General features: G+C 45.9%; 1 protein-coding gene across 1 annotated transcript in view; it reads right to left on the bottom strand.

Annotated features, from left to right (window-relative positions):
* Positions 1-3,712: 3,712 nt before the first annotated feature.
* The window catches only part of CAPN13 (calpain 13), a 42,676-nt gene continuing 30,805 nt past the window's right edge, over positions 3,713-15,583 (bottom strand). The window contains exons 14-20 of the mRNA XM_059835729.1: positions 14,785-14,842; positions 13,645-13,712; positions 11,872-11,940; positions 10,710-10,788; positions 7,764-7,880; positions 4,755-4,810; positions 3,713-3,739 (exon numbers count right to left, since the gene is read on the bottom strand). Coding sequence (XP_059691712.1) covers positions 3,713-3,739; positions 4,755-4,810; positions 7,764-7,880; positions 10,710-10,788; positions 11,872-11,940; positions 13,645-13,712; positions 14,785-14,842 — 474 coding nt within the window. The remainder of the gene's footprint in view (positions 3,740-4,754; positions 4,811-7,763; positions 7,881-10,709; positions 10,789-11,871; positions 11,941-13,644; positions 13,713-14,784; positions 14,843-15,583) is intronic.

Genomic DNA, 15,583 nt, shown 5'->3' with positions numbered 1-15,583 from the left:
GAATTGCCTTCCACAAAGAGGCAATTATGTACCGTAACAAAAGGAAATGTAATACATTGTCTGAAAATTAAGATTTTTAAGACTGATCTTAGTGCGCTGATCTTAACAGCTTGGTATTTTTATAGAAGGGACTTCCACACAACAAGAATGTATTTAAACCTCTTGACTTGAACTGAATTTCACCATTTTACCATGAGTGACTTCTGTGTAGCTACAAATAGCTTGTTCCCAGCAGGTCTGAGCCAGCTTGAGCATCCCTGAACTGTGTGGTGGACATCATACAGAAGTACTTCCAGATTTCCACTTACCCTTTTTGAATTCCCGGGCTAAACTAAACAAGCATACTCCTCTGAAATGGATCTACTAATACGCCTTTTTAGCAAAGCATATTTATTTTTCCATGGCCACCTTTTTTGTTTATCTATCTTCTCTCTTTGCCAACTTTGGGTTTTATTTTCAGAGCTTAATTAATGATTAATGATTTCAGGTGGGATGTGTAAGTCACACTTTGGAGAAGGAATCGTTTTCTTTAAAAATATCTGAAAAATATTGGAATAGCCTAATTTTACTGGTTTCCCTTTCCCCACATTTTCAGTGAAAGGGTAGGTTCAGTGGCCCCACTTGCACAAGAGCTACCAATGTGACTAATGCTCTCCAAGCTGCAGAACGAGATACTGCCGCAGACCGACCTCATGATAACGAAGACACGGGTCCCTTCTTTACCTTGTGACGTAGTTGTTGCTCCAGTGTGTAACGTCTCACTGCCAAATGAGTAAGTAAGTCTGCTGCTAGCATGTGGACGCCTCGATGGAAACTTGTGTGGAAGGTCTGGGTGAGGCACAGTGTGAATTATATTGCCATGGCAACCCTGAATTGCGTTCATCCATCGACATTTGCATCCTTCTTTTTGGCATTTTCACAAATAGAGTCTTCAGACATTTTTTTTTTTCAGTACTTGAATAGAATAGATCACTAGCTTTGCTTTTATCACCGTGATAAAAAAGTATGAAAGTGGAGTTTGTGTGTGGGCTACAGAAAGGTTACAGTTATTTAGCCGATTTAAGCTAAACTTTTGAGCAGAAATTGTATCTGAAGAAGCCCTATATTTTTAAAGACATTAGGACAGAGAAAGAGAATGCAGTTCAGATAAATTTGTCTCTTCCCAGACACTCCTGATATAGATGCTGGAAATCAGAAAAAAACACTGAATAATCTGTTCTATGACTCTATGCCTCTTCATTGCTGTAGCAAATAAAATGGAATCCCTACAGTTGACAAAATCAAATATACATAAAACTTTCTTATTTTGTTTTTTATTAATAAAATGTTAAAAAAAATCACAAAGCTCCTGGTGTTATTTATGAATTATGATTAGTTTCTTCAACCTTTTTCTGGCATTTACAAATGGCTCACAAGCAAATTAAGAAATAATTAAAATAAAACTGTGCCTTAATTGTTTCTGTTATCTAAGCGATAGACACTCCTTCCACACAAAAGGCCTGGTTCTGTTCTTACTTGCAATGAAGTTAATGGAGCTGTTCCTGACTTCTGTGCATTAGCCAGGAGAACCAGCCATACTATTTACATGGAGATGAGAGGAGATGACACTCAGCACTTCCAGCTTGCCCCGACCACTAAGTACCACCAGCTTGTCCATGCATCTCTCTCATTACCACCTCTTCTCTCTCCAAAGCAACTCCATTTTGCCTGAAAAGGACTCGCTATCCAGACCTCTGAGCACCATCAAGTGTAAGAAAATGTCCATAAGAAACTTGGCCTCACTTTTTCACAGTGTTTGGTTTTTCAAGAGCCCCATGGATGGCTCTTGTATGGGATGGCCTTGGGCTGTGTCATACCAGGGAGCAGAAAAGCAGCCTAAAACAGAAATAAAGAGACTCACTCAAAACACAGACACTTGGAGGTCAGTCTTTAGAAATCATTAATTTGAATATTTTTTCAACAGAATTTTTTTCCAGTGAACGCCGAGTGTGTTTTCTCACATAGCTCATGGTTTGTTAGGCTCTAGTTTAAAGAGTTTCAGCCCTCTGAGGGGCTCGTGCTGTGACTGCCCAGTCTCCAGCTGCAAGTGGCTGCTGAATTGCTCAAGTGAACTGCTTATGAACACCCTACAGGCAGAATTTAATTCAAAACTGGGAAGCGAAAATTATGATTAATGATATATTTGCAGAAGTTATGATCAGTTTATGAATGATTCATGAAAGGAAAAAAGACGACTAAATAGACTATGAACATCATTTGCAAGCAATAATTTAAGCAACTTCATCCCCGAAAGTGAGGTTCTTCTAGCCTCATATTTACTGAACGATACTCTGCGGTGCAAGGGGTGGCTGCTGTGTTTGTGAATAACCTGTTGCTACACATCAACACATCAACATACAGCTTTGGTGTGACAAAGGGAAGGCGCGACGGGGAAACTCGCGTGTACACCCTCGAAACAGGTCGGTAGCGTGGAAATCATAATGTGCGAGGGGGAAACATGCATGTATGCCCTCGAAACAGGCCAGTAGCATGGAAATTGTAATGCGCGAGGGGGAAACGCACGTGTACGCCCTCGAAACAGGTTGGTAGCATGGGAATTGGATCACACGTGGGGGAAACAGGCATATATGCCCATGAAACATGCCAGTAGAACGTAAATTGGATCGCATGAGGGGGAAATACACATGTTCGTCCCCAAAACAGGCCGGTAGTGCAGAAATCGGAATGCGCGAGTGGGAATCAGGCGTGTACACCCTTGAAAGAGGCTGGTAGTGGAGAAATCAGTACGTGTGCGAGGAAAAAACGTGTGTACGCCCTCAAAACAGACAGGTAACATGGAAATCAGTATGCGCAAGGGGGAAACACACGTGTATGCCCTTGAAACAGGCCAGTAGTGTGGAAATCGGTACACGTGAGGGGGAACTACACCTTCTCCTCAGTGCCAACAGTCTGGGACCAGCACTAACGCTTTACCCATTGCAACTGGGAACAGCTGCATCCCAGTGGGTTAGCAGAAGCATGATGGCCAAGATGGTTTATGGATGTATAAACGGGACAAGTTTTGTAGGCAAAGGCAGAGTCCTTCACAAGAACCAAGTAGTAAAATTGGAAAGTCCAGGCAAATTTCAGGGAAAAAAACTCCCTCTCCAGGCCTGACATGGAGGGAGCAAATGTCAAATGAAGCACAAGGTAGGGACCGTTTTTCAAAGGTAAACTAAATCACATAATACAGTTAAAATGTGAAAACAACCTGACCAAGAAATCTAGGTGACTTCGTATCCCCACCCTCTACTTGGCTTTACATTTGCTGCAGCTATCTAAGATTTGCAGGAGTAATTACATCCCTTAGAAGAAGACAAAAAAGACAAGTTCTGCTAGTTGAGCTATTGAAACTGTATTACCTCAGGTGGGAACAGGGAGCAAGTGGCTAACTGAGCCATTGGTGGTCTGAGCAACTGGTAAGGCCATCAGCAATTCCCCAGAAAAAATAGCCCAAAGTCCAATTCCCTTTGCAGCCCCTCTCCAGCCTTGCTTACACTGCAGCTCTCACCTTTTCTCTTTCTCTCAAAACCCACCATAACCCCAGGGTGAGCTTCTGTAAGGCCCCCACCCACCTTCACTGTGGCCGCTGTAAGGGCACCCACCCCTTTCTTCTCAGTATGCATAGTACTGAGGAGAGTTCTTACCAGCCACATTGAGCTCTGACATCTCTTTAGGTGTACATGACAAGAGTCAGCCACTAGAAAAAGGAGAAGAAAAGGTGCGTTTAGATAGTGATGTTACACTAAGTCTTCTGACATGTGTCTCAGTGCCTTCAGGCAGTGATATGGTCCTTTTGTCCTGCACAGGATAGTTAAGGGGTTTTGGAACTACCTTTTTCCCTTATTACAATTCAGACCTACAAACACTTTCCATATGTTGCTTTCCATGATAAATTATTGCAGCAGCTGCAGCAGGAGCAATTGCTGGAAAAGGATGGCACCTGCGTGATTGCAAGTGGAAGGGATGGCAGCTCGGGGAATGTGGTTATCCTACAGACTACTCTGCTCAGCTCTTGATGCAACAAAGATTTAATGAACTATGAGCCACTGTACTAACCACAAAGTGTAAACAGGAGCTGGCAAAATTGTAAAAGTTTTCTTAAAAAAAGCTTTTTTAAATACTGTGTTGTCAAATAAAAGTCCCTAGACTGATAAAATGCAGCACTCGGGCATATCACTACAGAGCACAGCAGGATTTTTGCTTCAGACTAGCTGATAAAAAGCTTGACGTATCCCCATTCGGCTAGCTATCCTTCAGGCTGTGCTTTTAAGACAAACAGCAGCAGCAAGCATTTGTCTGCTATTTCTTTCTCAAAACCAAGATGTTTCACAATTCAGAATTAACAGATGGGGCAGTAAGAAATGAGGGCATGGATTTTTTTTTGGTCCTTTCCTCAAAGTCACTTTGGGCAATGTTTCCAGCAATGACAGGCTGGCGTTGGTGAGGGAAGGCTCTGTACTTTGGACGTGGCTGACCACCACAGAGCTGTGCTGACCCCAGCGAGGCTCCGTGACTGAAGCCAGGGAACCCCAGGGAAGTACCTCCCACCCATTACACACATCCAGCCAGGCGAAACCCTCACTGCTGTTGGTGTCAGAGGCAAAACCCCTAGCAACACACATCACACATCCTCTTTAAAATCACCCTCCTGCTAACACACTCAGTGGTCCCACTTTGGACCTGGAGAGAAGAGAAGGAAGGAGCATCCTCACCTCCATTGCCGTCATCAAAATTTGTGATCCGCCTTCTGCTAAGTTTTGAAATGCATCTAGGGGTAGAACAAAGAAAACTGTATTTCATGGGGAGGAAGCAAGGATGCAACACAGACTTAAGGCTGTGGCAGCTGAGGAGCAGAGCTGCGATCCCTGTGCTGGGATGCTCTGCCTGGCTCAGGTGTCCACACACACTGTCCTGCCTAGCCACGTCTCATTTCTGGGCTGGGCACCTCTTCAGCCTTGTCCCTTGGACCACAGCCCGCAATGGCATCCCAATTGCAGGGCCAGAATTTGGCAAGAGTTAGGGACAGGGAGTGCTCAATGTGGCTGCTTTCATTTGCTCTCATAATTTGTTTCAGTAGTAGCTCCTGCCTGAAGACTGACAGGAGAACGGGGAACTAATGAAACACATCTTCCCGCAGGGAAACTTTCTGTTGGTCCTTTTCCATCCTCCCTGGCAGTGAGTGATCACAGAGTGCCCTAAAGAAAGTGAGTCTCTTGAAGTCATTAGTATGCCTTGCAAGCTTTTTCCAGGGAATATAAATGCAGATGCTGCTGTTATCCAGCTAGGGTTTGAAATTAACAGTGCTGAAAGTTTCCTGACAGACCTCTTTGCCATCAGAAAACTTAAATCCACTCAAATATCGATATTCTATGTGCACATTTATACTGCAGTTTGTCTAGGAGAAATGTTCAAATCCAAGTGTTTGGCTTAAAGTCAAACCACAGTATTTTGAGTTCTTTTTATTTACTTTGAAATTACTTTCCTCCTACTGTTATAAACAGTAATAAAAAGTGGAAACAAATTTAAGTCTGTCTATCCTTGAATGAAACGTTTCTCCAGGAGCCTGTTTCCCACCCTGGGTGGAAAAGGCATTGTAAGATCATGAATGTTTTGAAACCTGGCCGGCTTTAGACAAAAGTGCAAGGCTGCTGGGAGAGCGTAGGAAAAGGGCATGAGGGTGCGTTGCTCGTCGGCTCCTTAGGAAGCAACCTATATGAGCCCGAGCAGAGAGGAGGCAGGGAGGAACGCTAAAACAGCAGAGCACATCCAGCCTATAGTGCTCTGAAGAAAGGCATAGAACAAGGAAATCCCCACGTTGCACCCGTCCCCTTGACAAGGCTGTATTTGCAGGGCTGGGCTTGCGCCCAGCAGTCTTTCTAGGAACAAACGGCGGTGCTGAAGTTACCTCCTCTGGGCAGAGGTAAGTGCCCCTTTACTGCTTCATTAACTCCAGTTAAATAGAGTTTGCAAAGAAGCTGCTGCTTTTGGTTTGGGTCTCATCTCTGGCTATCTTGAAAGGATGAGTAATGATTTAACGGCACAGATTTTATCTTCCCTGCTGCATTCACATCATCATAAAGGAGGACTGCCTTTTATTCCCACTTGGCACCCTTATCCTCTCCTGTAAAAATCTTATTCTCAATGATTTGAAAAGTTTGAGAGATGTATTCCACATTAAACCCTCTGTAAAGTAAACTGAAAGACTCGAGAGCATTTTAAGATACTCATTACAGTCAGCAATGAAACTTTTAGAGATTCCTTTCCACATGGATGTAAAGGAGCTGCCTTTACACTGGCATTTAAAATGTAAGAGGATCTTTTTTAAGATAAAAAAAAATGCCATGGTACTAATTTAGGCATAAGAATTTTCATCTGCAGCAAGTGACATGTATAATCACAAAAAATAGGTGTTTACAAGTTGTCTGGTTTTTAATGAAAGCATTAAAATGAGGACACGCTCTGACTTTCTGAGCTGCGTCAGCTGTACTCCCTTGAAATGGGATTTTAGGCAGTGTCATCCAGGTGGATCTGCTGATGACTATTGGCCCACAAAACATCATCGGTAAAAACACATGGGCAAAAAATGAACACTCATTTCCATGTGGTGTTGAAACCCAGCTCATTCCAACGATGGACTAAATTGCTGTAGCAATGTTCTAACACATGGGTCACAGTTGCTGGGTTTGTTTAACTACCAGTATTTCTAGACAAATTACTTGTAATTATAACAGTAAAAATTATGCTTTTGTAAAACAGAATTCCATTTTCTTTTGGGCAAAGGCTTATTTACAGACATTCCCTCCCTGCAACTGCCAGACAACAGCTGGACACAACACAGGGCATGGGTTTGTTTATCCGCTGAGAAGGATCTCTGACCTTCTCCTTACCAAAAAACAGAGAGAACTTCACTGAAGTTGGTGGGAACACCTCTCCAGTAAAAAAAAAAAACAAAAAAACCCAAAAAACCCCACCTCCCTTGCTGTGGTTCAGATTTCTCCCAGCGTTAACCAAATGAGAAAAGCCTTCCCCTTGAGATGAGTTGCCTCTGTCCTCTTCACTGGCCGTACATGCATGCGGTCTCCCCTCGGTGGTACCGGCAACACTCCACACCACCCTGGAGGAAGCTCTGCTGTGGCCCAGGATGCTCAAGCTTGTGTGGAAGGGCACCAGCACAAGGACACATCTTGTTTTTAGAAAATGAATCTCAGTGCATAGGGGCTCTAAGGACAAGCGTGCAGAGGCCAGGCTAAATTCATGCAGCAAAAAAGGACTGGCAGCTGAAGAAGCTCTGCATATACATTACCATCGCTCCTCAGCAGGGGAAAACACAGGGCAGCGTGGTGCCGCTGCAGCCCACAGGCACTCTGATGAGCTCTGATGGGAAATGGGGGCTGACCTTCCTTCCCGCCCCTTTCAGCGAAGGCATCGCTGTATTCCCAGCTGCTGCTTTCTCCCAGCACTAAACCGCTCTCTTCCAGCCAGTTGCTCCTGTGGGCGTGCGGCAAATCTGATTCTGATTGCCCAAAGGGATGCCTGGACTCTGCCTGGACTTTGGGCAGGTTTGTTATTTCCAAGCTACGCTGTTAGACATGGATTAGCGTGTCTAGCAGCATGTCCCTTGCCTCCTGCCACTGCCCCCAGTCTGGCTTTGCAAGCTCCCCTGGGAGGGACCCTGCTGCCACATCCCCTGCCCGACGCCAGGCACCGTCGCTGAGACTCACAGGTCATGGTTTCAAGGCGCAGCATACAGCACACGAAATCAGAGAAGCCGATTCTCCCGGCAGCATCGCCGTACCGCAGGGCCATCAGCTGCAGGAGCTGCTCGCTAGTGGCCAGACCTGTGGAGGGAAGAGGAACGACAGCACCGGGGACTCGCTGTGGGATGATGGACTGGCTCTCCTGGCCTTGTGCACCCTTGCAAAGAAGCTGGGCCCTCCCTCAGCCCCCCTCCCTGTCATGCTGAGTCTCCTCTGCATCCCTGGATGGCAGCTTGCCTTTCCCCCAGCTGAGTGCGTCAGAGTTGGGGTAGGGTGATGGAAAATCAAAGTCCATTTAGTCAATTATTCGAATTATGGCTTAGGTCAGCAAGCAGGAAACACAAAGCTAACTAATCTAGTGTTATCTCGCTTTGCCTTTTTAGCTTTTATTTTCTATATGAAAGGGTGATTTTCTTTAGCTCATAACTGTTAAAGTCTGAGCGTAGCGCATTTACAATACCATTGGTGCTTTCCGCTAAACAGGGAGATACCGCACGCTCATGCTATTATGCAGCATAGCATGCCTGGGATTCTTAATTTTTACATTTTTCTCTTCTATTAGAAAATGGTGAAGGGTGCATTTCTTTTTATTAGCTGATTATTCAGTATTTGTGTCACAGTCTTTTTGGATGGAAATCGGTATTCAATTGAATGAACAAAAATTGCCTTTTAGAATGATTCTTTTATTAGTTAAATAAAACTACCCTAAATGTGCTGGCTACATAAGAGACATGATTTAAATATATTTTGCACTAAAAGTTGACTTGCTAAACAAAAGAGAAATTTTCTGCAGAGAGCTGGACTGATAGCTTCGGTTTAATGCATTCTCTGAGACTTCAGAAAAGTCTCATTTGCTCAGTCCTAGTTTTCAGTGGCTCACCTGGAAGAGAAGGAGCTTTTCTGCTTTTTCAACCAGCTCTAAAGTTTTCAGGTTTAAATGAACTCATCATGGAGCCAAATTAGTTGAATAAGCAGAAAAGAAGGAAACGATTTCTCTGCACCTGTGTATGGGGAGATACAGCCGACGGAAGTGGGTTAGTACGTCGGCAAACTCTGGTTGCATGAGCCTAGTTGGAGAAGGTCTCCAGGAGGAAGCAGACACACAATGCTGAATATTTAAATGACGGAAATACGTTTGGATTTAAGTTACATTTCAAATTAAGATACACCCGATTTTAGACTTTTTTTCTAGGAGAAAAAGTTAGTAATTAAAAAAAAAATCTAACTGATGACATTTCTTTTATTCCAATTTTAAACCACTGCCAAGAAATGCTGTAGTAGTGAGCAATTAATCCTATCTGTAGTGAGCAATTAATCCTATCTCATTTTTAACCTTTTGAAGGCAGTGAGAATTCAATCAAGCTCTCCCTGGAGAGCAGATTCCAGCAAGCATTGCAGTGCTGTTTATGAGACGCTATAATCATGTCTTACACTAGTCAAACACCAACAATTTAGCATGGTCAGTCTGGGATATACTTGCTCTGAAATCTTCTCACCTGGCAATGTCTCTCAGTTAATGCCATCAACAAGACTGAAGCGTCAGTCCTCTCTGTTCCCAAGACGTTTCGGTTATGTGCTGTTGCTTATTTGTAAGGTTACTCCCCACACCTTTTGTCTGCTAGATTCCTCACTCTGGTTTTAGTCAAGCTTTAAAATACAGACTTTATGTTTCCCTATTTTTTTTTTATTTAACCCATTGTTATTATGCTTTGAAGGATTAGGACGACAGTGACAATTTAGCACACGCTTCAGCGTTTTGCTGGGGAAAGCACCGAACACTTCAGGGATCAGCTGGCTGGGAGCTATATCTAGATACATTAGTGCCATTCCCCGAGGTAGCACCAACCTCCCAAACTCTTCCCAAGGCTGTCCACTCCTTCCTGCTTAAAGGCCAGGACAGGGATCATCCTAATGCAAAGCCAGATTCAAATGCAGCTGTCTGGCTTAGAAGAAAGCAAGAATGAGCTTATAATTTTCTTCTCTTCCCCCACTCAGAACTGCTTATAGCCTACCGTGTATTGAATTTGCCATTTAATAGTGCTTTTTTATCCCTTCAAATAGCTGCACTGTTTTGGCTGCCGGGACTTCTCAATGTACAATTTTCCTCCCAGTTCTACGTCGGCGCCTTTCTTACAGAAAGGACCTGGCAGCGTCTCCTTTGACATTTGACGCGTTAGTGCTGCACTCCTCAGGCAGATGCTAATGCTCTGCCCACCTCGCAGCAACAAAATATTAGACGTACATCCCCTGAGCTGATGGTTTCCACAGATAGCACTTCTGCACCAGGTTCCTCCTGGGGACACCACCACTCCAAGCTCCAGGTAGCCAAATGGGAGCTTCTCTACGGTATGATTGCTGTCTCAGAGCTATATTCCATGCACCAAGTCTCTGGAGAGATGGCCCAGCTAAAGTGCTTCGCTCATGTGAAGGGATCCCATGCACTCACTGCAAGTTTCAGCATCCGTGTAGCCAACAGAGGTCAGTGCAAACTAAATAAATGTCTGTCGCTGTGGCTTTCCCTTATAGACTTAGTCACTGCCCTGAAAACCTGCAGGAATTGGGGCAAGTGCAAGCGTTGACTGTGCCTTGCTCCTTTCCTCTGTTGGATGGTTTATCCATGACCTAGAGAGACTATGGATAAGCTGGACAGCGCTGCGCTTCTCTGCATCCCTCTGCGTCTCTCTGCTGGCTCCCCAGCTGAGGGGCAAAAGGTTTCTCTCTGAAATGAGCTTTCTGTCTCAATGCCCTAAAACAATGCGGACCTCTGAGCAGAGCCGTGATCTAACTGGCACCTCTGTGCAATCCAAACTGCTTTTTCCCTGAAACTCTTTTCTTTCCTCTTTCTTTTTCATCCTTTCCTTCATTGCCACAGGGACAAGAAAGGAAGCTGCTCAACGCCTATGGACATACCTGCTGTCTGTATCGCGCTCTTCAGTTCAGACACGTCTAGAAATCCAGAATGATTTCTGTCTGCCTTGCTGAAGATATCCTAAAAAACAATGTAAAGGCAGATTTCAAGTTCGTATCAGCATTCCCCAAATTTACTACTACATCTAATTACGTAGGATGCTTTCTCTCCTTAATAAACAGGCTGCAAGGAAGTTCAACAGATGAGATGGGGTGACTCTAACAAGGGAGACCCATTTCCAGAAGGCTCAAACAGTATGTTACAGTGTAAGAAATCCCACAGTTTTGGGTGGGTGGAAGCCTTTTTGCTCACTCTCCCTGGTTTATGTGTGCAGGCAGCAATGAGAATACTCAAACCTCCACTGACAAAAAGGCATTGGGTATAACATGTGAAATAAGCCTGGAGTCCCTGAGTCCCAGGATTATGTGGGGTCATCTTTCCCAACGCACTGTTGAAACCCCACAAGCCACGCTTGAGGTGCTGTCAGTGAGAAGAGCACCATTGCTAGATGGGGAACTGGCACCCCATGTCCTAGGTAGCCTCGGACCATCTCAAGAGGGATGAAACAAAGTAGAGCTCACCCAACTTTGAGGCTTCACGAAATCTTCCCATTCTGCAACAAGACTGGAGGGAGAAGGACCTGACACAGAGAAGCTGCCTGAATTTTGGTGGGACCCTAAATACCAAGTTACTGTCCTCACTGCTTCCAGACCTAATGCTTATCCTGGAGCAGGGACATTTCTCTCAGAGCCTACACATTTCCACTACAAACTGCAGCAATGAGGAATTGACATTTTTCAGATTACTCTGTTCAAGAACTTATTTCAGCTTAGAAAGCTTTTAAAAAATTGCCAGTGGTGGCACACAAACAGAGATTTCCATCAAATTCTGAGGCTAAGTGGCCTTTCTACCTTTCCCCGCTTTTCCCTCAATATTCCCTGCTCCAGAAAAGCCTTGGTTGCTCCCTGGGAGCACTTTACACACACCACTGGTTCCTGAGCTCTGAACCTTTTGCATGAGAGGATGGGAATCTGACCCACTAAGCAAGCAACCTCTGCAACATTTTTCCCCCCAGTGCTTTGATATCACAGAACCTCTCCACCCCGCTGATGAAAAGCCCAAGAGTACGGTATCGGCAGAGAAGAGAGAGCAGCCCCCGTGTACCATGTACTTAGTGAGACTTCGCCAGAGGCTCCTGAACTCCTGCAGTGTGAGCCGTCCGTTCGAGCTGAGCTGTGCATTTAGTTAAGAATTGAACAGTTAATGAGAGCTAAACCTGGCTGTCTTCGTTCCTGAGGATGCTGCCTTCGCATAAAGAAAGACGTGAGATGCAGTCCCTTCCGTTTGTTACGTTGTGTTGAGAAAGCCAAGAGCTTTTCTGCTCTCAATTATGCTTACAGTTAAATAATTCACCTTCTTTAGCACATTGTACATCTGCTCATACCTGTGCTCACAAACAACAGGAATTTTCTATTTATATGGTGCCTTTAATCACAAGGGAACCTGCAGTGATCGCTTCAGTTGACATTTAGCCACAGAGCACAGAGGCTCCGAGGATGAACATGACCCCATGCTCCAGGCCACGTGCGCACACTGCCTTGCCTCTGTGCGTGCGGCAGCACAGTATTAGCTCTGCCTGGATCCTCCTGGAGCAACAGGCACTGAAGGAGCCAAGAGCACAAGGAGCTGATCCTGACGCCTGCCATCAGAAGGCAGCAGCAGCCTTTATACCATGGATATGGTGCAGGCAAGAAAACACTTCCCCACCATGAGCTGCCAGAGCCCGTGAGTGTCAGCAGACATCTCCCACAGATGCTTGAAGGGCTATGGCAGAGGACCTGCTCCCCTCCGTACATCATCTAGGAGTCCTGGGCAGACCTGCAGCACCTCACCTAATGCAGCTGACATGGCGAAGACTCTTGGAAAGCAAAGCTCATCACCAGTTAAATACAAGCAGACAAGTGCCACTGCCATGAAACCTGACTGAAAAAAAGCTGATCCTGCCTTTGCAGGCCAGGAGAGGTCACACTGTACATGGGTTATACGCAGCCCAGAGAATGAAAAATCCATCCTGAATTAAAGCAGAGCAGTGGCTTTGTCAGCTCTTTGCACGTGCTATGCATTGACAGCACCCACTTAACCCAGGAGGGGTTTTGGAAAGAGGGAGAAGTCTCTTTCACTGGGTAGATGCAGAAAGCTGGAAAGAGACAGGGACTTATGGTCATTTTTATTCATTCCCTGGCAGTTTGTAAAGGTCTGAAAATGTCTCGAAGTTATTTCAAAGCGTGGAAGAAAAGAGACAGTGAGCAAGCAAGGGGAAGAAAACACACAGGGGAGAATTTATGTTTTCATCAAGGAGCCCGCTTGTTCTACAATGGCCAGCAATGTATTTCCAGTGTTGTCTTGTTAACAGTAAAAAGGCTGCATGATCCATCTAAATAGGGAAGGTACACTGGAAAGGATGAATAGTCTGCCAGGCCAGAGCCTGTGATTCGGTGATGAGAGCGCTTCTCCCCCTGACACCAGCTTTGCTGGTGGTGCTAGCAGGCTGCTGGAGCTGCCATCACAGACCAGCGTGGCTGCAGCCGTGATGGAAGAGCAGAGCTATGCCTGAGCTCTGTGCTGCCTCCTCGCCTCAGGCTCTGCCTGGGACCCTGCGCCCAAGGGTGAAGCTTAGCCAAGGCCCGGACCCTGCAGAGGTGAAAATGAGAGGGGAGAGTTAGCTGATAGCAGAAGGTTGACCCTCACCTTTCAGCAGACACAGCAGAGCCAGGGCATGCATGGCAAAGTCCTGCATAGACCCTGGGACAGTTATTTATTGAGGACTGTGGCTAATATTTACTTGCAGGTTCTCACACTGGGACGCTCAGCTCAGCCATAACTCAAGGCAAGGATGGGCAGCACCAGGGAAGTTTATTACTTCTGCTGAAAGGATACATCCATCAGAGCTAAAATGCCTCTGCATGAATCGAAGCTGAATCTTCCTCCCAGGCTGGTCATTTCGTCTGCAAGGATTGACAAAAAAGAAGGAATCAGCCAGAGTGAGGGGGGTGACAGAGGCACCAGGTCACACCATTCAGAGGGAAGGAGGACACCAGTCCGAAAACTGATGTAGCTAAAAAGCCCCAGATTTGGCTCAGGGTCGCAAACAGCAGCAAGGGCTACATGCCAGGCTGAGGTCCACCGAGGGAGTCCGATGTGTCCCAGACAACTCTACCGCTCCCTTCCCCAAGGGCAGGTGCCCTGTTTGCGCCCACAGGTACCTGCTCTGCACAGTCTCTGCCCATCTACCTGCCCTGATGGAAACTCTTCCCTCTTGAAATAAGCATAAGGGAAATGACAGTAACAAGAAAGGCCATTTATACTGAATTAGCAAGTCCCAGGAGCACTTTGAGCCTTGTGCATGACTGAGTTGGTTCGAGCCCTCCGGCTATGCCCCCGTCTCATGCTGTTTTCAAGGTGGGCAGGTTAAGAAGGCTGGGAAATGCTGAAAGCCAGCTTAAGACCTCTGCAGAGGAGCGATGCAGGCCAGGGCTGAACTGGGAGAAATTGGGTGACAGTGAGGAGAGTGGGAGGCACGGCTCCCTGGGGCGCTCACCGGTGCAGCCTAGCCAGGGACTGAGTTCCTGCTGCAACTGGTGGGGCACAGAGCAGGAAGGGGTGCTCAGTGGTGCTGCAGGGACATCCAGGAGAAGGACAGCTTGGGGCAGGGTAGGTCTGCAGAGCAGAGGCTACCCCACAGCAGAACTGGGAGGGGAAGGTGAAATTTGGCTGTCAAACAGATGCACAACTTTGCTGATGGCCATGCATTAAAGAGTCTGTTAGCAGCTGCTCTGGGTTGCGTCACCTTCTTCATGCAAACATTACTTTGATTTAAAAAAAGCAAACCACAAAACCAAACTGTTCCAAAGAAACCCTGGTGGGGGCACTTCTCATTCTTCAAGACCCAATAGTGCAGTAAGCCACACTGAGGATTTTTTGAGGACCATCAGGACACCACTAAATCCTCTGTCTAATTTATACTAGATTAAGGACAGGGAGGCACCAACAACATTAGCTGGGTTGTAAAAGCTTTACCTTGCAGAATTACTTCATTAAGGAGTTGTTGCAGCTGTGAGGCATCAATAGCTGAGCCCTAATGAAGAATAAAATGCAAAGAGAGGTCTGTGAGAATAAAGTTTTCTCCTGTGTCACTTTTGCCCCCAAATTCTTTACTCACACACTGTGGCAACAAAGAAGGACCTCTGCTTATATTAGAGGAGCAGCAGCACCCACACGGGAGCATAACAAAGCCCTCTGCGCTGCTGGGCCACTCTTTGTCCTTCCCTACAAGAGTCTGCAGGGGAGTTACAGGCACTCCCCATCACTGTGGGGTATTTATTCCCAGCAGTGATGGAAACACTTGCTGACTTCACCAGCCCCTAGCTGGGGAGTTGCCAATGGGCAGGCACAGCCTGCGGCTAGGTGAGTGAGCTGGGAGCACAGGCACTACTGCCTGCTTGCCTCTAAGCGCCCAACCCATCAGTAAACCTGACTGCTTCCTCCCAAGACACCCCCAGGGCATTCAGCGTGGCAGCCCATGTTCATTTTCACCTTCATGCATTGATATAACTATTAACTGCAAGAGGTCCATTGTGTAAAGACTTCTGGCAGTGATTTTTTTTTTTTTCCTCTTGACTAAGTCGAGGAGTTCTTTATAACAGTTTATTAAACCATTAAAAGCATCTCCTGTGAACACACAGAGTTTGGCTCTGAAAGAGCAGGAATCAATTACTCAAACGCTGACTGATGTCTGGTTTCCAAGCGCCGTGAAGGCAAATGGAAAATGATGCTGATGGGGGGCGGGGAATTCCCAAGGCTTTCTAATTGCTTTCAG

The sequence above is a fragment of the Gavia stellata genome, chromosome 2 (assembly GCF_030936135.1).
Source record: "Gavia stellata isolate bGavSte3 chromosome 2, bGavSte3.hap2, whole genome shotgun sequence".
Classification (NCBI taxonomy): Eukaryota; Metazoa; Chordata; class Aves; order Gaviiformes; family Gaviidae; genus Gavia; species Gavia stellata.
Note: the sequence above shows the minus strand (reverse complement) of the source record. Positions and strands in the feature narration are given on the sequence as shown.